General features: G+C 36.0%; 1 protein-coding gene across 1 annotated transcript in view; it reads right to left on the bottom strand.

Moving 5' to 3' along the window:
* LOC116707889 (cell adhesion molecule 2-like) overlaps positions 1-22,821 on the bottom strand; it is a 150,885-nt gene that overhangs the window by 32,950 nt on the left and 95,114 nt on the right. The window contains 2 exon segments of the mRNA XM_032545570.1: positions 2,941-3,090; positions 19,912-19,938. Coding sequence (XP_032401461.1) covers positions 2,941-3,090; positions 19,912-19,938 — 177 coding nt within the window.

Below are 22,821 nucleotides of genomic sequence, written 5' to 3'. Positions count from 1 at the left end.
GGAGTTGTAATCCTGGCCATTTATTTTATTGGTCAAGTTGTAGAAGCTGTTGTAAAAGCTTCTTTTTGTGCTTGCAAAAATAGCCACCTAGTTCAAAATTGAACTAATTATAGACAAGTCAAAGATCAAATTTTATCTTATGCTATCATATGACTTTAGAAATAATGGAAACTAGTCCCAAGGAAATTTGAAAGAGCATGTTAAAACTCTCACCTTTTCTTAACGTAAAAAAACACATCACGGCAATTGTCCTTATCTTTCATACTAAGCTAGAGGGAATAAGATCAAGTAGATTAAAAAAATCCCAATCATTTCATTAGCATATAGAACCACACATCAGAAGTGTAAAAAGCCTTTGGTGTTGAATCTTTCTTAAGTGACAGAAGGGAACTGTTATAGTCATTCAAAACAACTGTACAACATGGGACAGATAAACTACAAGGACTGGAAGCAGCAGGAAAAAGTGATATGTATCTAGCAGATACAGATAGTTTAAAATATTAAAACAGAGTAGGGTAATGCATCATTGCTGTCATAATCTAATCTACTCAGTGAGAGCAATCCTTGACCAGGTTTTTATCACAGAAAGTGAACAGGGCTGCCTTAAACTCAACAGTTTCACGTTGAAATGAAAGTCAGCATGAGGTTAAATGCAGCATTCTTCACTGGCTCGACAAGAGGCCAAAACAAGTAAGAGGATAGTTGCAGCTCTATGCCAAGCAATTAATTGGTGATTTGGCACAGCAGAAGTATCTTTCCAGGTGTCCCACTTTGTTCTACATATGAGTCTTGTGTCGTTCAACGCCTCCCATTTCTCCTGATAGCCTCCCAGGCATCGCATTTGTTGTGCCAATAAAGCTTTTTATTTGGCTGTGGGAGACGGAGAGAAAATGTTCCCACACTTAGCTCTGTCAACTTCTACTCTTATTAACAGCATTCATTTTGTCATCGTCATTGCTTAGCAAAAGGAGTTTGCCCTGTAATATAAATTGTTAAACAAGCTGAGCAAAGTGGCGTTATTCATTTTGTTCTTCAAGCTCAAACAAAGATTATGAGTTTTTTCTAAGCGGAATTATGAAACATCCCTCATCTAGTTTTGATTATATCATGGTGCCTGATGGACCGAAAAAGTGGGTAAAATTGTCTCGTAATGTGCTAAACTTGGTTCAGATCTTCCTCTGTACACTGGGACAACTTTGTGTGTTTTGACAAGTGAACAAAGAGCACACTCAAGGTCTCTCAAGGTTGCATTCTTGGGCCACTTTTATTCAATATATGCTTGTCTTAGCTCAAATCAAATATTATTAGTACATCTTTTACCCTTTGTAGGCTTAGGACGCATCAGTGAGTGGACTCCAGAAAAGACAGAATTTGCTCCTAAAAATGCATGGTTAGATTTCAGCTCTCAACCAAACTCAAAGAGGCTAAAAACCACATTGCATGAAAGAAAGCCATGTGTAGTTAAGGACTGAGGCTTGAATTTTAACAACCACAAAAAGTCTATAATAGAATAAGCCTCCTCTCATAAAACAAACATTGCAAGAATAAAGGCTTCCCCTTAAAAATAGAGCACAAAGGTCGATGCGTGTTGTAAAAGTAGAGCGAGCCCCCATACAGAGGCTATAGTTCTCTACACACTCATCCTGGGTTCCATTCCTGACCCTGAGACCTTTGCTGCATGTATTCCCCATTCTCTCTCTTCTCCTTTTTTACGTTCATACAGCTTTGTCTTCTCTAACCCCCAGTCAGTTGTAACCACTTGTACTGAGCCAGGATCTGCAGGACGTTTCATCCTGTTAAAGGGGAGCTTCTCTTCTCCACTGTCGCTACATGCATGCTTGGTCTAAAAGATTGCTGTAAAGTCAATGACACAATGCAAGCAAATTTCCTGTAAAGCACTCTGAATTATCTCATGGGTAAGATGAACTTGCCTTAATCTATAACATAGAATAATATGTTTAGGAGAGGAATAGGTTCTGTTCTTTGATTTCTTCTTCAATTCACATCCTCAGGGCACACCCACACCATTCACACAAGAGGATCTGTTTAAGATTCAGTTAACTTTCATTTAATTGTATTTGGAAGCAATTTCATCTAATAAAACACCTTAGACCTCATTACTAAATCCAATCAGTTGTGAGGGAGGAAAGTATTTCTTCAAACCAGATGGACTCTCATTCTCCTGGTTTGCTGTGGCATCTTCCTTTCCCCATCAATTGTTATTCAAAGGGAAAGTTCATCTTCAATCACCGAACCAATGATATTGTATTAGCAGCTACAGCAGAAATGAAATGGGTAATATGCTGTGAGAAACACTGATAGATGAGCACCCCGACCCTTACACGACCAGTCCTCTGTTACACTCCCTTTCACCCCAATTCTAATTTATCAAATCCAGACTTTTGTCACCTTTAAATTGGATTTGGCTGGTGAGAGTGCGTTATGTTTCATCCAAGCTGAGGCCATGTTTCACGAGGTTGCAACACTCTACTTCCAGATCAGAGTGATATCAAAACAACAATACAAATTTAGGGCAGCATAGACACTAATTAAGACCAATCATCTCAACATCCACAGGCACTACAATGTTGTAAACAGCACAGTGAGTGCTGCGTGATTACAAAAGTGCAATACAAAAACAGTCTATTCCTGCTTAGTCTGCCCCCTGGGACATCAAGATGAAAAAAAAAAAAACATGAAAAGTTTCTTCGGCATTAGGAGTAATGAATGCGTTTCCCTTTTATCACGTCTGTTGTGTATTCAGTCAAACTGTGCTCGCAGGCACAGTTTGACTGAAAAGACGAGACATATTCGAACATTCAGAGTTTAAAAAAATAATTTGAAAAGATGCTGATGCAATTTAATCTGCTTCAGACATATTTATCACAGCTTAACATTTCATCATTTTTTTCCCTCCTCATGTTTGGAAATATCACTCACCTTTCTTGTCCCCAAAGAACAGAGTTTGTTGTGCAGGGTTTGACCACTGGAGGGAAGTGTTATCATTGTAATCCACACGACAGGTCATGTTGGCTGTGCCCCCCTCCACCACCGTCACATTCTGAGTGATGGGGAACTGACCCTGGCTCCCTGTGGGATTTGTAAAACACAGCTTGAGAAAATTGCTATAACAAGAACCAGTTATATATTGCATGTTAACATCTTTTTTTTATTATTATATTTTTTCACTCAAAACTAAAATCAAAGTTTTCTTTACACCTTAACATAACAACTCCTAGTACAATATTCTCCCTCAGAATATCACACAAAGCTTTAAACAGCCATCGCGGCTAAAGGACTGATGTTAGTTTTTCTCGTGACAATAGTAAATGTTAGTCACCCAGACTGCCTTCTGTGTTGCCTTATTGCAAGTACCTAATTGGTAGCATGGCCTAATTAGAGGTAGTCATGTTCTGCTGCAGAGTGTGGATCTGCAGCTGGGTGGTAAATTGACACATAATCCCAGACACCGTGGGCCTTCGATCCAAGCGACTGCCGTGCCCCAGAACAGCCGCTTGTTGCAGTGTGCTGAATACATCCAAATGAGACCTAATCACACAGCCTTGCTGGATTTTACCTTCTTATTCCACATTTGTACTTGTCGTCTCAGAAAAGTCCCCCTAATTACATTGCAGGAGTATTTTTATCCGGTGTGCATTTTATTAAACTATTCCTAGCTACAGAATCACGTCTTAAACTAATACTCTTTTGAAGGAGGTGATTTTTTTTTTTTTGAAGCCCAAATCCTCTCTTTTAAGCATGTCAGGAAGCAACAATTGCATTAGAGCTCTTGAATTTGTGACGAGGCTGTTTAGGACCGACAAGCTAAGAAGATTTACATGTTCCTCTGGTTTTTTGTAGATCTGCTTTGCTTTCCATGGGTACACCTATGTCCCTGGATTTGAAGGTGACATTGACTGTGCTACAGTTCACCGCAGGGACTTTCAGCTTGGGGAGCAGCTGTCTGCCTCATTAGTCCCACTCACACATGGGTGCAGAGGACGATGGGAGAGCCAAAGATCTGTAGATCTTTCTTGACCTAGATTGTACTGATGAAGCCAATCGTCTGCTGGAGGTGAGGGGAAGCTTGACCATGAACAGTGATTGGAAATCATTCCATCAGACCTGTTAACTCTCTTTATGTGCTTATTTATTCGTTTAGCATCAAGTATTTAAGGTACTTAAATACTTAAATAGACTTAAATAGATTTCTTAGTAATCTTTCTCATTTTTTATGTATTCCTCCAATATAAATCAAGTTATTAAAGCTGCCTGAGTATTAATATTTTTTATTTTTACATGTTTTACAGATACCGTTTTCACAATTGAATGCTTACATACACTGATCATGCATTAAAGTTATGTTAAATCACTAACTATTTAATTGAACATTTGTCTCCTACAAGGATGATCATATAGCACACAGCTTTGAAAAACACTAATTGGCTAACCAGATTTGAATTTGCAGAGATTTTGAAGAAAAAATAAAAAATAATCTTTTTATACTGCACAAACTTTTCACACTTTGCCAGTAAGCGCCACAAACCTTGATGGACTTTAATAAGATTAAACATCAACTAGTAGTAACAGCTACTAGTAACACACTCAACCAATCTGACCATATGAAAAGTGGCAAGCAGAATGTTGTAAGAATTTTTACTACGCATATCACATCACACCCTGAACACACCATCTACACCATGAAATATTGCAGTAGCAGCATCAATGTGTGGGGAAGCTTCAGCAAAGACAGGGAAGATAGTTGGAGTTGGTGGGAGGAAGGGTAAAGCAGAATACAGGGTTATCCCAGAGGAAGTTCTGTGATTCATTGGGGCAGAACTTTACCTTCCAACAGAACAACAGACTTATATTTTCACCCAGTTACCATGGAATAGAATGGCTAAATCAAAGTCTAAAAATATTCACCCCCTTGGATATTTTACTGTTTTTATTGCTTTTACGAATCAGTCATGGTCAACAAAATCAGCCTTTTTCGACAAAAAATCTTACAAAAAAATCCCGTTAATATCAATGTGAGAACTGATTTGTAAAAAAATAACAATTAAATAAAACATTTAATCATCATATAAGGAATTGCATATCTACCCCACTGCCCCCAAAAACCTCTGTGAACATATAGACATTTTCATACTATTGGCAGTCCAAAGCCATTTTCCAAACTACTCAAACCTCTTCAAAGACTCATCATCACCTCCACTGCCTACATACAGACAGGTGACAAATTAAAGGGGAAAGAAACAGAATCACGCAGAGCTTCTTTGCTATAGCATGGTTTGGGTTCATTTGTGCTCCCAGCTAGGGTCAGGACAAATCAATACAGTTTTTTTCTTTGTGATCACCTTTACTCTGTGATGAAACATCTCTATCCTGATGGGAGTGGTCTCTTCCAGGATGAGAATGCCCCTATCCATAGGGTCACTGAATGAATTGATGAGTGTGAAAAAGGTGAATCATATATTTTTGAGTTCTATGCTGTCTCAAGAACTCAACTAGGTTGTACACATATGGCAGAATTCAGCTTGAAATGTCAGAATTTGACTACGCATCTCCTCTGAAATGACAAAAATGGCCCATGAGGGACCTGCTTCAGCTGCACAGGTCTAACTACTTGAAATGTGGAGCTTATAGACATTTTTATACTAATGTTTTCAGAAGAGAGAAAAATATATTCATCTTATGATTTTCATTTCTAAACTAAATAGCTGCACATGCCTAAACTTCTTGCAGACATTGAGAACCTGTTACAGCTGGATGATTGACAGGAAACATGGACCTAAAAAGAGAGCTGTCAGCCAAAACAGTAGAAAGGATGAAAAAAAAAATCTCCTTTTAGATTGTTTGTACCTTTATAGAGGAAGTGCAACAAAATGGACAGATTGTAAAAGGGAAGCATTTAAATAGATCAGACAGGATATCAAAGCATCAGGATGGGAAACTCAAAGCAAAATGCATCAAAAAGAAAAAGCACAAAGACCGAAAAGAAAGATAAACGGGCACATCAGGAGTCAATAAGTGTATTAAGGAAAACAAGACTAGAGTGGTGGATGAGTGGATGAATGTGAGACTCAGGAATCTGATTTGTTTAAGCAGATTTTGCTTAAATATTTATCTGGTGGCATCACAATGGAACAATATATAGATGACTACCTAAAAAAAATTTCTACAGTTACTTGTTATATGGAAATCTCTATTAATTAATAGAGAAATTCCCATTTCGTCCTCTTTTAATTTCTACTAATTAAAAGAGATGAACCAATAGGTAGTCAGCACCTCTAAGTGGTTCTAATTAAAAGTAGCTTTGGCTATGAAGTCATTTTTAAAAATGAGCACGGACCCAGCAACTACACGAGCATAAAAAACGGTTTCCAGGAAAGGAAGATCCAGAAAACATCCAGATCTTAGATTTAATGAAAACTTTTGCTGAAATTCATTTAAAAAATAATATCATGACAAGGCTAAAATGATACAAACTGTGATGTATTGCTTCATCTAAAAAAAAGTGCTGATATTTGCCATCCATTATCTTCCACTTAATCTGAGGTCGGATCGCAGAGGGCAGCAGCCTGAGCACAGAGACCCAGACTTCCTCTCCCCAGTCAGTTGGGCCAGCTGCTCACTGGGAATCCCAAGGCGTTCCCAGTCCAGCTGAGAAACAAACTTCTGACCCCATCTCTAAAGGAAAAAGGGCTAGGAATTGCAATAACCTCATTCATTTTCTATTTCCAAGCTGCAATTCTAAACTATGAAGTAAAATAGTTCAGTGTCACATCTAAAATGGTTTCTGTTGAACATCCAATAAAGTAGTAGTTAATTTTTTAAAAATGTATTTTCTATGGGAAAAAATTGCTACAGTTTTCTGTGATGCAACTTACAATGTATCATAAAAAATGAAATTATTATATATTTCCTGTACAAATGAAAGTCATAAAGTACTTTACTTTTATCATCTGCAAAATAGCACAACACTTTGAAAACAAGAACTCCATAAATGAGTACATACTTCAAATATGCATAGGTATTGATCAGAAGTATAAAAATAACAATCCTGCTGTATTAAACATGTGCTTCCCCAATGATTCAAAAAAATAAAATGATAAAATCAAACTTGAGCCTGATCTCATGGGATGTGCGCCTTTGGAAGATCCTCTAAACATTGCCAAGCTCAAACAGCTTTTGAGCTTGGCAGAATAAAAACAATTCATTATCAGGCAACATTGTTGCTATTAGCTACTGAATGCTAATAACTCAATTACAAGTATTAACTTTTAACTTATAAATATTGTAAAGTCAGAGAGAGAAAAAAAATAATGTCTCTATAAGCCTTTCTCTGACATTCATTCTAATAGGGCCTCTTCTGTCTCCTGCTGTTAGTCTTTGAAATCTGATATATTCAAAATCTGATCTGAAACTGAGTTTCACAATGAAACTTGTCACCAACAATTAAAAGTTTTTACTATTTTGTAATTTTTATCATTTAAATATGAAATCATTCCAAGATGTGGTTGTTTAGCACCACTACCCCTTTCCCTGATAACTTATTAATAATATTTTGTGACAATCATGTTGATATACAATATCAACATGATATATATATATATATATATATATACATACATCTGATTCGATTAGAGTAGAAAAAGGAAAAAGGCTACTCCAATAAGCTGAACCTGGCAATATCACCATGAGCTAAGAGATTATAGTCCACACTCAGGTGGGCCACCGGCACACTGATCATCAGTCACAATGTCAGCACACATGAGATTAGTCAAGCTGTTTGCTGTGCTTCACACATTTAGAATGCTGCTGACACATCTCTCTATGGTGACATTAACTTTCATACGGAATCAGGTGACGCTTTCCAATGAATCAAATATTTACTGCACTGCTAAAATACGTCAAAATGTAAATCAGGTGAGGAGATTGCATCTTCGCTGTAAACAAAATATTTAATGATTAGATTTTAAAGAGGAACCGTAGAAACAGATGTCTGCTAGCACACGACACAGAGTCAATGTAGATGCTTCTTCTTTCTGCGATTGGATAAAGTCTGTGCAGCAGGTGCAGTGTGCAAAAATGAATACAGATGTTTAAAATGGCTAGCAGTTGAGTGTACATTAGCAATAAACTGTTTCATTTCATCTCAGATGAGCTCTGGCTCTTATCAGAATGCAGCTCAGACCATAGCCTGATGAAATCTGAGCTGGGGCAATATTAGATACAAAGAATATGATACTTATGTTATTGATTCTGTTTGCTTTGTGGTCTGATTCTGTATGCAGAAAATGTGAGACTACACCTCAAGGGAGGGGTAAGAAAAAACTGACGAATGGTTTTACATGGATGGCTTTATAGCTTCTCTCTTTGTGCCATTTTATTAGACTTTTGTGGGGCATTTTTGGAAAATGTAAGCATAATGAAACCCAGCTGTGTAAATAAATTTACCGAATCATCTAATGACCAGTGAGTCATTGCATAAGAGAAACAGTATGAAGAATATCTCTGTTTAGGAGAACAGAGAGTTAGTGGAGGAAGAATGAGGCTTACCACCCCAAAAACCTTTCTCAGTTTCAGCTGACTGCACCAAATAATGGAAAGCGGTGGCTTGATGAATGGCTGGAGTGCAGTCAAGCACACCACTGCAGAATAAACTGTAAACTGAGCGGGGGTGAAAGAAAACAAATAACTCAAAATATAGTTTCAAGAATGCCCTCATTCATTAGGGATTAATAACAATGATTCATTTTCCCATGGAATGATTTCCAGGCGGTTATCAAGCAGCAAGTTCACCTCTCGTGCTTGATTTTGCAGAGGCTTCTTTGCAAATAGAGGTGTTGGATGTGTTGGGCTCCACTCAGCATACTGATGAGATGTAGTAACTACATCGCCTGCCAGTGATAAAATTCTATGAAAGAACCCGTTTACACAATTCATCTTTTTTGTCAAATTTCTAAAAAGGATCATTTAATACTCTAAAACCCTTTTAAGCCCTGATTGATCAAAGGAAAGCATTAGAATGTGATTTTTTTTTTTCTTTAACAAAACAGAGAAAACAAACGTGTTCAGTGTTGCGTTCATAAGTGGAACTCAATTTTTGATCACTAGCAATTTAATTATGTGGAGTTTTACATGACGAACTTGAAGTGGGAGCAGCTCACACTCATGGGAGAGGATGGCACATTATTTGACAGAAAACAAAAGACGTCCATTGTGGTGGAGCATTTTTTTCTTTTTGTTTTGTGACATTTTTGTTCCTGCTGTTTTACTTTGCTTTAGTGCTGGATTCACATAACAGATTGCATTAAATACCCATCACATAAGTTTAATCAATGTGGGATATTTTCAATTTAACACCAAATCAGCTGTTTATCCTGAGATGTTATTTAATCCCTCTGTCCTCTAAAATATTTTTTAGGCTATCAATGACTCATAAAATACTGAACAGCTTAATATGCACAAACAGATCTTGATGACAATGGATGTTGTGGAATTGATTTCACTCAGCACAATGACAGGTGACCAAAGGTGGGATTTTTTTTTTTTCCATCCAAAAAGTCGTTTGGGATACAAAATTAGACTCTCCAAAGCAAAAACGTTACAAACATTGTTAATGTTACTGCAGTGCTAAAACCCCAGCTGAACAAAAAGCTAGATAACTTCTTGCATCTATCAGTGAAGAATGTGAAGAATGTTATTCAGGAAGCTGTTGAATTAGACCTTGATGACAACTGATGATTAAAAGAGGAATCACTTTGAAGTTTTTGTCAGTGTGCATTATCTATTGCACGACTTCACTTCAATGTTTCATAGTCATAAAATGAATCTTACAATGACTACTGTGTCAGCATGATAATGCAGCATGTCACCAAGTTTAAACTATTTCAAAGTAGTTTATTAAGAAATGCACTCACTGGACTCTAGCGGCCTCAATAGTCAATAGTTTTCAGTTCATCTCATGTGTGGTACAGAAGTTTACATAATGGATGTTCAGTCTGGAAATCTACAGCAGTCGATAATAATGACCGATATGGACCAGAATGTTTCTGACACCATGTAGAATCTACGCCACAAACAATAAAGAAAGCTCTCAAAAAATGTCCCTTGGTGTGCATAATAAGTGAGCATTTATCCTAATTTTCTGGTGCCTTTCTAAGTTTAAAGCTAGACCAGTTATTTTCAAAGTCCAAAAAACTACTGCCATCAATGCATCCATGAATGAAGGTCATCTTTACAGTTCAGTAGAACAGCTGGTTGTCATAGTGACTGAATACACACCAGAAAAGAGATTTTTAATGGACATTAACATCATTGTTGTTGGTATTTGCAAGGATAACAGTTCACTAGTTTAGTATCATTGTTGGAGATGAAAATGAAAACGTCTTTGTTACGTCTACGTATAGGAAAACATATAATACTTTGTAATCTTACGACGCATGAAACTCATCTCAACCATTGTCTCTAAATGTTTGATACAAACCAGCATGAAAAATGTATATGTCCACCATAATTTTACATGTTACATAACTGTTACATCTAGAAACTACTGATCAGACCCAGAGTCAGAATCTAAGTATAATGATGAACTCAGAGCTGAACCTTCCGAGATACATACAATTACAAAGTCTGCCTTCTATCACCTGAAGAACATTTCCAGGATCAAAGGACTAATGTTTCAGCAAGATCAGGAGAAACTCATCCATGGGTTTATCTTTAGTCGGATTGATTACTGCAACAGTGTCTTCACACGTCTGCCTAAAAAGTCAATCAGACAGCTACAGCTGATCCAGATTGCTGCTGCTCTCATCTTTACTAAAACCAGGTAAATAGAGTCCTTCTACAGTCCATACACTGGGTCCATGGAGCTCAGAGAATAGATTTTAAAATACTTCTGTTAGGTTATAAATCACTGAATGGCTTAGAGGGAAACCAAAATATATCAAAGATTTGTTGTCACTGTATCAGCATTTCAGCCCACTTCCTCTAATCTGGACAAACATCCAGAAGACTGCAAAACTGCTGAAACCATGAGTTCTTTTAAATCAAGGTTAAAGCCCTTGATATAAAAGGGTTGTCTTTGATTAATAATAACTGGAGCATCATACATTTAGTCTGTTGTACATTTTTTCTTTACTAGTCTTTTATCATGCCACTGCAATGCACTCCTTTTTTGTACTTTAAACATGTTCCTTTAAATTGACTTGCTGCTGAAATCTGCTATATAAATAATGTTACCTTGCCTTTAAAGGCTCTTGCTGGTGACAAAGATATAAGTATTTGAACTTTTTAATAGGCATAAGAGAAAAATATGTCAAAAATTTCAGACGCAGCCTCTCCCACACTCTAAGCATGATACTGAGAATATTTGACAACAGCAGGAAAGGTGGGTGTCTCTCGCCTTACAATTGTGAACCTAAATCTATGCAGCAAGGCTTTAATAATGCTCCACTGCTGACGAACACACCCAGATAAATCCTGTGAAAATCTGAGAACCTTTTTTAACTTATATAAGCAAGAATTCAGATGAACTTTTACCGTTTGGTTCCTTTGTCTTAAAAATCAAAGCAAGTCAATGTACACTTTAACGATGAAGACTATTGCCTTGAGTTAACAGGGACCTAACTGAGAAACTAAGATAAACACATCTGTTGATAGATTTTAATGAGTCTCATCAGCCATTGTCAATTGCTATATTGTTGCAGGATCATTTGTTGTTGATTGTCCATTGTGTTTAAAACCTCCTGGCATGTTGTTTGAACAATCCAAATATCATCAAATTGTTGCACCTTTCTGCTGCAGCGCCTTCGCTTGAGCGTATCGGCATCATAGGCACTTTAACTTCCACCTGAGAAGTTATCCGGTTCTCTCGCCGGATAGTAATGTGAAGTGAAGTGCATGGAAAGTGCTGCATGTAGAAGGCCTTAATTATGCTTCAGAACTCTACTGTATACACAAAGATTGTTATAGATGAATAAACTAGCCTTTGTACCACTACTTTCTGACAACCACACATCAATTCCCCTCTTCATCACTGTTTTATGTATGACACAATTCTAAAACTTCAAGAGATTGATTCATGACAACAGAGTTCTGCAAAGCATTGAATGAATACAAATGCCCCCATTCTTTAGATGTTTTTATTAGTGAATAATTGAAAGCGATGCATAATTTTTCCTTCATTTTGCAATTTTTGCGTGACTTTTGTTGGTCTATTACATTATGATATAGACCAACACAATATCCTGAAAAGTTTGAGTATAACGCTTTTACAGGGCACCTTATTAAATTTCGTAATAATTCAGTTTATTTACATGGTGCCAATTCAAACCAATCACAGACTGTCTCAAGATCAATCACACATATTCCAATTCAATCTTACTTATGAAACAATGCAGTCATTTTAGCTTCATTATTCAAATTATGAAAATGTTTTTGCTGTAAGGGAAACCCAGCTACTGACTTTGCAACAATTCCTACTCTTGAATAAACATGTAGCTGTTGACAACTGATTGAATTGAGTTTTTCACTTTGCTGCAATCACTCATGCTGAGCACTGTATCAATATCTTAAAGCGCAGTCCAAACTACATCAAAGTTTTTCATAATAAAGATTTGGATCAGCGAGCAAGAACTATTTTATAAATATAACCACCCTTGGCGTCCCCCACTGATTCACATGTAGCCATAGAAGGATTTTAGATTAACACAATAACTGACTTGAGAAACATTTTTTAAAAAACTGTTCTCCCAAGCGTGGGAAGAAGAATGGTGACTGAGATCAAGGAAATGTCCTAAACAGAAGAAAAAATAACAAAAGAACGCTAACGCTTTCAAAATTTTTGTTTTTATTTTTTAAACATCTAAACTTAGTTTGGTCATGCTTCTATTTTCACTAAGTATGACATAAACATTGCAACTACAGAATAAAATTGTTTTTTGTTTGTGACCTTCACATTTTTAATGTGATAACCGAGAGAATAAAAGGAAGTCAGCATAAAAAAGCCTGGATATCCAGGGTCAAATGATTGGATTCTTTCCATGTCAATGAAAAACTCCTCAACAACATCCGTCAAAGTGGATGCATCAGGTGGTTTTCTTATAATGAGAAATTCTCACAGAAAAGACTCATGTATAGAAAAACCTTAAGATTAGACTTGGCTCAAAAAAAATTTATTAAAAGGGAGAAAGGCTTTAATAAACAGCATCTCGGAAACAAATGAAACCAAACTCGACCTGAATGAAGCAAGTATAACAGAAAATACATGAGAAAAGAGTAAAATAAAGTGAAATAACTCATGATGCACAGCACCGAGCATCATCTGTAAAACACCTGGATGTGGAAGAGCGAAAAGGACTTCAGATGGCACTGGGTCACTGATGATTTGACAGCAGACGAAGGCGGCTGAATGATTTCGACATGTATCAGCATGTATTGTTCTGCATTTTAAATGCAGCAAGGTTTGACTGGATTGTGCTTCAAGCTGGGAGTATGACCAAAAAAAAAAAAAAACAACAGTAAAGATTCCCATGAGTATTTCAAGGTAATGTAGTGAAATACAGTACAGACCAAAAGTTTGGACACACCTTCTAATTCAATGGGTTTTCTTTATTTTCATGACTATTTATAAGGCAAGAAATCCCACTTATTCACCTGACAGGGCACACCTATGAAGTGAAAACCATTTCAGGTGACTACCTCTTGAAGCTCATCAAGAAAATGCAGAGTGTGTACAAAGTAGTAATCACAGCAAAAGGTTGCTACTTTGAAGAAACTAGAATATAAGGGGTATTTTCAGTTGTTTTACACTTTTTTGTTTAGCACATATTTCCACATGTGTTATTCATAGTTTTGATGCCTTCAGTGTGAATCTACAATGTCAATAGTCACGAAAATAAAGGAAACTCATTGAATTAAAAGGTGTGTCCAAACTTTTGGTCTGCACTGTATATCAAAATGGACAAATTAGTCATCCGAATTTGAAACAACCAACTTAGAAACAAATTAAAGGCACCAATAATCACATTATACAACAATGTCTGGCAAAGAATCACAACAAACCTAATGACATCTATGGCTGTCAGACTTAAGGCAAAAATTGCTTCCTAAACCTTTTTTCACAAAGCAGAATATTTTGTTGGCTTTTCTCAATACACTAATAATATCTTACAAAATATGTATATTTTCATAAAAAGATACAATACTTCATGAACACCAGGGACTGAGCTCTGATAGTGTATTTCAAGTTTGAATTTATTATAAGAATGTCTGGCTCAGGATTTTTAATCCTCAATATTGACACAAGTCATTACAAACTCCCAGTTTGATATTAAAGTTACTACAAATTAGATCATATATACACAAGTAGGATATGAGTTTTCAATATTTTGTGAGAAGATTCCAGGCAAAAAGTGACCTGGACTGTAACTAAACGAAAATCACAGAGAGTAAATCAATAACAGATATTGGGGGTTGAGTTTTGACAAGGACTCCAATAAAGATTGTTTCTAGAATGGTTTGATCTGTAGATCAAGCCAATTCTTGAAATCAGAATGGGGCATACTTATTCATAACTGGTAATATGTTCTGTTAAATATTTAAAAGAAAAAAAGAAACAAAATGTCCTATAAATTGACTTTTTCACCACAAGATGATGTATGTCTAACAGGTATGCATTTGAGAAACGTCAGAATGAAATAAGGAGGGTAATGAAAAAAATATTCATGTTTTCATATTGTATTTGTATATGTAATTTCACTTATTTCTAATTCATTGAAAACATATTTGAGAAATTTAGTTTTGTAAATTACACTTTAAAATAATCTGAGAGCTGATTACATTTAATTCCCCTGAATGAGCTGTCAGTCCAGAATAGAGAAGCCATCCAAAGCTAAATCTAACATTTGATTTTGACATGACATTAAGTTTTTGGTATGAAAATCAACTAAAATTGTAAGCAAATAAAAGAAAGGGAGAGTGAATAACTTAGGAGATGATAAGTCTGTTTTTATCTGCTGGCTCGTGACCAAGTCTCGTCATATCTGATTGTTTGTTTAGTGACCTTTCCTGAACAGGAACAACATGGGCTATAACATATTTCACTTAATTTATTGCTGCTTAAAAGGTCACATCTGTCACCTAAAACAATCATTTACTCTGGCAGTGTAATTTATGCCCCACTGGTTTAACCTCAACAGAAAAGCATCCCTTGTTTAGTGCAAACCTGCTGTACTGGGGATCTCTGTAAAATGATGCAATTTTAAAAGCAATCAGCCCAGTGAATTAGGGAGATTTAAACAACTGTTGTGGGGGCAGCAGCTAATTAACACTAAATCTAACTCTGATCCATTAACTCAGGATAATCTGTAAATTACCCGTCCAAGGTGAATTCTAACACAACCAGTTTGAGCACTGTCAGCTTTAGATAATGTCTCTATTTAAAGTCAACGGGGAACATTTCAAATTCTTGCAAAACAAGCCCTCCAGAACGAAGCTCATTCAGTCATAGAAAATCCATATACAATTATAGTAAAACATTAAAGGCTGTAATTACTGGAACCTAAACTGGTAATGTCACTCTCTTTCACATGCCATCAAAATGTAAATACAACAAGGATTGGTGGACTTATTTACTGTACGCAGGTCAGTTATGAGTAAATACTAAAGACCATGTAATGAAAAAGAAGTGTTTGTCTTGCACGCTGTGTCACTTCTGTGCAAATGACTCCTAAGTTTTTACTTGTACTATAAAACATTTGGTATCAGTCTCGCTGCAGAATCTTATCAGAACACATTAGTCTCTGCTCATCTTTTATCTCAACTGGGATTACAGTGATTTCCTACAATGCTTCTATGAGCTACAGACAACACAGACACAAGATAACCCAGCAGTGAGCATACAACTGAGAATCAGCCCAGTATTGTAATCATAGTCTGAGCTGATAGTGTTATTTTAAATGACGCAGTCACTTGATTGAGCTGATGAAGTCTTTCACAAAGGAAATAACCAGGACAGAGTGAGCTGTCTGTCACCCTTATCCGCCATCAACAAAAAGCACTTAGAGCCTGTTACTGAATGCCATCCGTGCAAAAGTGAACCTTCCCCGGCAGAGAGGTGGTTCTGAGCCTCGTCCTCCCCTGTGATTTCCCACAGTGGGGGAGGCCGGGAGAAAGGGTAGGTGTGCTAAATCGACAGAACTGGTAATAAATATCCCTGCTGGGAAAAAGTCTTTGGAGTAGTTTTTTTTTCTACAGGTAAAAAAAGAAAAGAAAGTTAGGAAAGGCAATATATCAGCTTTAGAATGTGGGTCAGAAATATGGTGCTGTCTCCAAGAGAAATTACAAGTTCAAATCGTATTAGTTACCATACTCTGTTTGTTGCTCCACAAATTGGCTTTGGGATTATGTTGCTATATGGATGGTGTAGTGAGGTAGCTGTATGTTACTTAACTGTCACCCCCCAAAACGCTTACATGTTATCCAGAGGGCACATGAGGACACCAGTGTTCTCATGACAGCTAAGGGTTTTAAACAAAGAAAAACCAACAAAAATTGAATTCTGTCATAGACATCTTGGTGAATTTAAAGAAAGCCTGCATAAATCTGTTTTTTATGAGTTACAATGTTCACTGGTTCATCCCTCCTGCTTTACAAAGTTTACTTATTTTTTCATGTTGCTATCTTAGAAAGGTGCAAAGTCCAAACTTGTGTCAACTTCAAAATACGTGGAGATGACAATGTAGACACACTGTTAATGAACCAATTTGACTTAATTTAATGCACTGTTACAAAAAAACTTTAAAACTGAGTTTCTAGCTGTGCACTCATTCTATTGTTTTCATTCAGGCTTTAGGTTTGTCTGGTTTTTAAAATCACAAATTACTTTCCTTCCACTTATAAATAATCCACATCTTAGTGTTTTTCTATCAAATAATACCCCAATTAACCACATTAGCTGCTGTGGTTTTAATATGACACAATGTGTAAATGTTAAATAGTTAAACAATAGAACACTTCCAAGGCTGAGGACGTATCCTCCATTTTTATCCCAGTGGTAAAAGAAGAAGAAGAAAACGACAGCATTTAAAAGCTGCATTGCTACTTTCAACTGCAAAGAGTAAATTTGTATCCAGAAAGAAGTTTTTTTTCACACAATATTTTTGTTGAGTTTACTCTTCTTATACATTTTTTTCAGATTTTGATGAGTGGTTCACTTTTACTGTGCATTCATATTGGTCAAAGCACTTCTTCATTTGTTGAGCTGAGTCCTCCGAGGGGTATTCAGAGTCGTGTTTTCCATTATAATGACATCATGTGGGAAAACCCATCATAGAGTTTTCTTTTTCTATTTTTCGACTCTTTTCCTTACGTTATGAAAAAAACATTACATCGCCATGAAGGCGGAAACCCGACAAAAGCTATTAATCACTATTAGAGGCTGCTACATGTTATATATACGGTATTATCTTCATAATTATTAATACAAGTCATCAACCATAATTAGAGTGCTGAAAGTGCTGTTGGAAAAAGTGTTGCACTAGATTTCAGAAGTACAAATGCTGAATGTGTATCTTCTGTTAATTAAAAACGACCACCCTAATTGCTTCTGTAATTAGGAAGCACTGCATTTTGGAAAAGAATGTAAAATAAAATCTGTGGACTACATTCATGTAAATGAACTTTAATCAGTAGTTTTGGCTGATGTCACTTCCAAAATACAAAAACAAAAAGGGAAAAATAACGTAAAAAGCACACAAAAGCCCCACACTTACAAAAAGAATTAGAAGCACGGAATTTCAAAATACCAGAAAACATTTATAGATTCTAAACGTCTGTGTATATTTGTGTTGTCAGTAATAGTTGTCTTCTTCTGAGGTTACAGAAATTTTACACTTCATGTTTCTGTATCTCGGGTTGCTTACATGCCTGTTTCCTAGTTTGTTTCAATTAAATTTTTCTTACAGATCTCTCTTCGCCTTTGGTTCTACTTTGCTAATTACATACATCACCTACATCTAGTCAGCAGTTATGCCTTTGCTTTCTGTGTTACATCCTTTCTTTTTCTCATTCCAGTTATGCCTGTGGTTACTTTCTTTTGCTTTGTTTAAACTTGTCCATTTCTTTTATCTCTGTGTATTTTGCTGCAAAATGAAAGTTAATTGATTTTTTTGACTGCCTAAAAACATAAAAAAAACAAAAGAACAGTAGTACACCATGGATAGATCCAGGCAACACAGACGTACACAGAACAAATAACCATGTATGCTGTTACAACTAAAGCCAATTTAGAGTGAACAACTGATCTAGCGCACATGTTTTGATGGAGGAAGCCGGAGTGCCCATGTATGTAGGGAGAGAATAAATTTTACACTGCAAATCCTCAACCAAAATTCAGTGCAACATTTGACAATATTGACCACAGAGCTAGTCTGTACTAACCGCTAAGCAGATTCAACCTATAGCGGAATGAAATAACACAATTCAGATGATCTAAAGCCAGTCTCGAGGGACAAACACAGATTATTTCAGATTTGGGTTGGGTTATGCACTTAAATTATCATACTGGATGAGGTTTTAACCTAAAATATGGATGAACGTGATTAATGTCTACCAAAGAATAAGCTAAAAAGAAATTGTGGGTTTTTAAACAAGTAACTTTCTTTAATGTTTTGTTTTTTTAATTTAATTTAATTCTACATTAGATTATGAGATAAAAAAGTAAAGACAAATGCCCAATAAAACTTTTATCTAGCATGTTAATTATCGCTATTGTCTGTCTATGTTGACTTTTTGACTAACTCTTTGGTCAAGGGGTGAAGTTAGCTAGCCCAATTGTTCGCTTCAAATGTTCTGGGTCTCGTCTAATTTGTATCCCTAGAATCAGAACCAAACATGAAGAAGCAGGATTCAATTTGTATTCTCCAATAATCTGGAATAAACTTCCAGAAAACTACAAAACTGCTGGAACACTGAGTTCCCTTTAAATCAAGGCTGAAAATCCCTGATTTAAATGGAACTCAGCTTTTGGTTTTTGCAAAACTGAACCTGATTTTTAGTTTTTAGTCCAATATTTTATTATGTTTTTTGGAGATTTTGATGTTGACATTTGAAAAAAATGTAATGTTTCTTGCTTGTTTGTTATTTTATGTTTTCATTATGTTAAGCCGTAAGACACTTTAACTGAGCATGTTGCTTAAATATACTATACATATAAACATGCCTTGTCTAATGATATCAATATCACACATTATCATTTCAGAATTTTCTATCTTTCAAATGATGGTCTCTAAGAAATAATGAGGCTATTTTTTATCTAATATCTGACCAACAACTTGACTAACCTTCTGTCTCAAAATTATTTGTTTTAAGGACACAAAGCAACAATTATTATGGTGACGGATCATAATAATTTCCTGTCAAGCAAGTCATCGAGATAAAATGCAAAAGGTGAAAAGTAATGTTCTAACCAGAAAGACTTTAATATAACTTGGAACTAAGTAGGGAGATGAAGACAGAGAAACTTTCCTCTCACTCCTCTCCTCTGAGCTGTCCTTGAATCAGGAACACGCCCCAGCTGCTTCACTGGAGCTGCACGGTAGCTCTACACCCCGGTATAGAGGAATGACTGGGAGACGTGGGCAGCTCCCTAGTGTGAATCTATACATATGTGAAGCAGCCCGTATCTGGGAATGAGGGAGTAGGCTTAGCATACCTCTTCAGAAGAAATCAATGTTTGAAAGAAAAGAAAAAAAACCATACGCAGAGAAAGCTTCATTCAAAGCAACATATGTTAATGCTTGCTGGGCTCTTGGGGGAGATAAAAGGTTGATCCAGACCTTTTTTATTGGAAACTGTGTGCGACATAAATCATGTACCAAGAAAATGGAAACAATAACTCACCTTTCGCTTTGCTTTTTGTCCCAGCCACTGATAGCATGAGGGGATAAAACAAGGAAACAATAAGTTAGATAGGTGGGATCAAGACTTTCTATTGATAGCATTGTGTTTTTTTGCTGTTCTTCTTCTTTCCATAGTCAGAAAAACAACATGATTGAATAGTAGAAATGGAAGCAGAATATAGGGCTTAATTAATGCTAAATGAAACAATGAAATTATAGTTTATAAAAAGGCAACAAACACATAAATATTATGCCATTTATATTGCAAAACACTCATAAATGGTCAGTTGCATTTTTCATTGTATGTATGATGAAAACTAAATGAAGAACAAAAAGTTATAATCTACAAAGATAAATACATTTAATCTACATGTGAATGGCGAATTATGTACTAGATTTTCCAACTCAAAGAGTGGAGAACTATTCATATAATATTGCAGTCAATTTGTCAAAGGGCTTATAAATGGAAAAAATCTGTTTTTGTGACAGCTTATACAATGCATGGGTTGCTGTATTATTGACCTCAGTGGATGGGGTACAAGAGAAAAAAAATTGCTTTTTCTACAGTCCAAACTACAAAATTAGATTTTGCTAGAGAACATGACGGAAGCCTAATGAATATTGGGAGCACGTCCTTTGCTATAATGAGAACAAGATAAATATGCTCAGCTCAGATTATTTGGCATGAACTTGACCTGGAATTCCTGGTCTAGGAAGTGAGGAACTCTTACCATAATTTAATAATACGAGGGTTGCAAAGTGCAAAAGCTTTTGGGACATGAAATTTAAAGACATCACCAAGAGCTCCTGTGAATGTACTGAAATATGAGCTGACAAGATGACTTCCATTCTCCTGAAGCTCAAGAAAGGAAGAAAGTTCCAGCACGATAACAATTCAAAGCATACCACTGAAATCAGACAGGAGTTTCTAAAAAAGAAAGTAAAAGCTTTGACACCTTTTGGGTATTATGAGGTGGAAGTCAGAGCAACCTTCTTCCCTGCAGCAAAGAGAAGCTGAAGAGTTCTGTGAATAATGGTGGAACATGTCTGCAGAATTTTGTGTATAACTAGTACCTTCTTTGGTCATATGGACTGAAAAAAACTAATCTGTCACAAAGAGTCAAAGTTAGATTTGCCAGCTTTTTGTTTTTTGCAGAACTGAACATTTAATTTTTTTTTTTTGACACAATCTTTTATTTTAGGCTCATTTTATTTTATTGTGAAACAGCAGGTTTACTAAGAGATAATTGAGTAGCTGCTCACTACTGAATAAGCAATAACTATTATGTGGTTAATTTATCAATCACTGATTTGAATGCTCACTACTATTAAACTATTTTAAACGTGTTGGCCTTTTAAGTGAGTATTGGAGCAAATTCTTTACCAGTCTGTTAAGTGGCATGTTTCTTAGTGTTTTTAGTGTAAAACTGCATGGTCTGAGGTAAAATGTAATTTACTGAGCAAATAAATTCAAATATTTTCCTCTTGCAAACAGTGCCTTATACCAGCCGCTTTTTTACAGAAGCAATATGCCTTTTTGTCCAGAGCAGCATGTTTGCCATTTGTGCCTCAGAAGCACTTTCTTGCTTGTTGTGTAGGAATGGGCAACCCCCGGTGGTACGCACAATTCAAGAAAAATGTAAACCGATGACGTACAAGTTGATGTCCGGATTTGTTGCTAATCCAAAAGGCTGCATTGGTGAGTTTGGATTGGATTTAAAAATCACTAGTATGCAATGTTGCACATGTAGACTGATCAGATTTCCAGTGAATATTTCTAACATTAATCAAGATTCTTCATAACACAGTTTGACACTTGCAAAACCTTTGTTCTGTGAATTATTTCACTGTTATTACAATGATTTTAAACAAAACTTGTCGTTTAAAAAATACTTTGTGACAAAAAACATCATTTGTTAAAGAAAATGTTGAGATCATTATCAGATCAGTATTGTTGTTTCATAATGTTTATTCATCTTACACAAAGGGCTTTTTCAGGGGGATTGGGAATATTAGAGTTTACACCACTTTCTGATTGTGAAAACAAATTGAACTATTGATTTGCTTTCAGTGATTTGTAATAGTCACCGTCAACCATCAACCAATGCTGATGGTTGCTCTATCAAACATCAACAATGGTTGATGGAGCAACTGTGAAAAAGAATGGCAAATTAATTTGCTGCTCCACTAAATATATTTCTGTTTTTGTATGTTCATATAATTTTGTGCAAATAAAGTCATGTTTGATTTGATAATCAAAGTAGAAACCTGAACAAATGAAAGATAGCAAGAAACTACTCAGTGTGTAAGTTATATTCACATTTTTCCTTTCATTATATTTGAAAGAAAAACATCAATAAAAGAGATCAGTGCGACCCTGGGGAAACAGGAAAATGATAAGTCCTTCAGGTTATACAACTCTGCATGTGTTTTGGTCATACAGCTTTCTCTCAACTTTAAATCAGCAGATAATTCACATCCTGAGATAGAAGATTCATATTACTTCCTTAAATATGATGAAGATGAAGATTGCTATTTAAATGGATAGGCAATTTTTAAACTGCTTTTTCACAAATCCAAAAGATGTTCTTAGAAAGGTGTTGGATGAGGCATTAAGTTGAGCGCTTCAACAATTCAGTGCATGTTTGAAACTAAGAGCTCTTTCATTCCAAACCAATGGGAAGAGCAAGCAGCCCCTCCTGCTGTGCTCCCTCACATTGGATATATCTGGGGGAATAAAACGGCACTTGAACGTGCTTTTAACTCTCAGTTCAAATGTGCAAGCTGCACCTGTGCAAAATGACTTTACTTTTGCATTACATAAATGACTTATTGACAGAGAGTTTGTCTGTCGAGAAAATCCAAGTAGTAAATAAACACTGAGTTGGTGGTTCAACTTTAACTGTCCAAC

Source organism: Xiphophorus hellerii, chromosome 18, assembly GCF_003331165.1.
Source record: "Xiphophorus hellerii strain 12219 chromosome 18, Xiphophorus_hellerii-4.1, whole genome shotgun sequence".
Classification (NCBI taxonomy): Eukaryota; Metazoa; Chordata; class Actinopteri; order Cyprinodontiformes; family Poeciliidae; genus Xiphophorus; species Xiphophorus hellerii.
The sequence above is the reverse complement of the archived record's forward strand: the minus strand, read 5'-3'. Positions and strand labels throughout refer to the sequence as shown.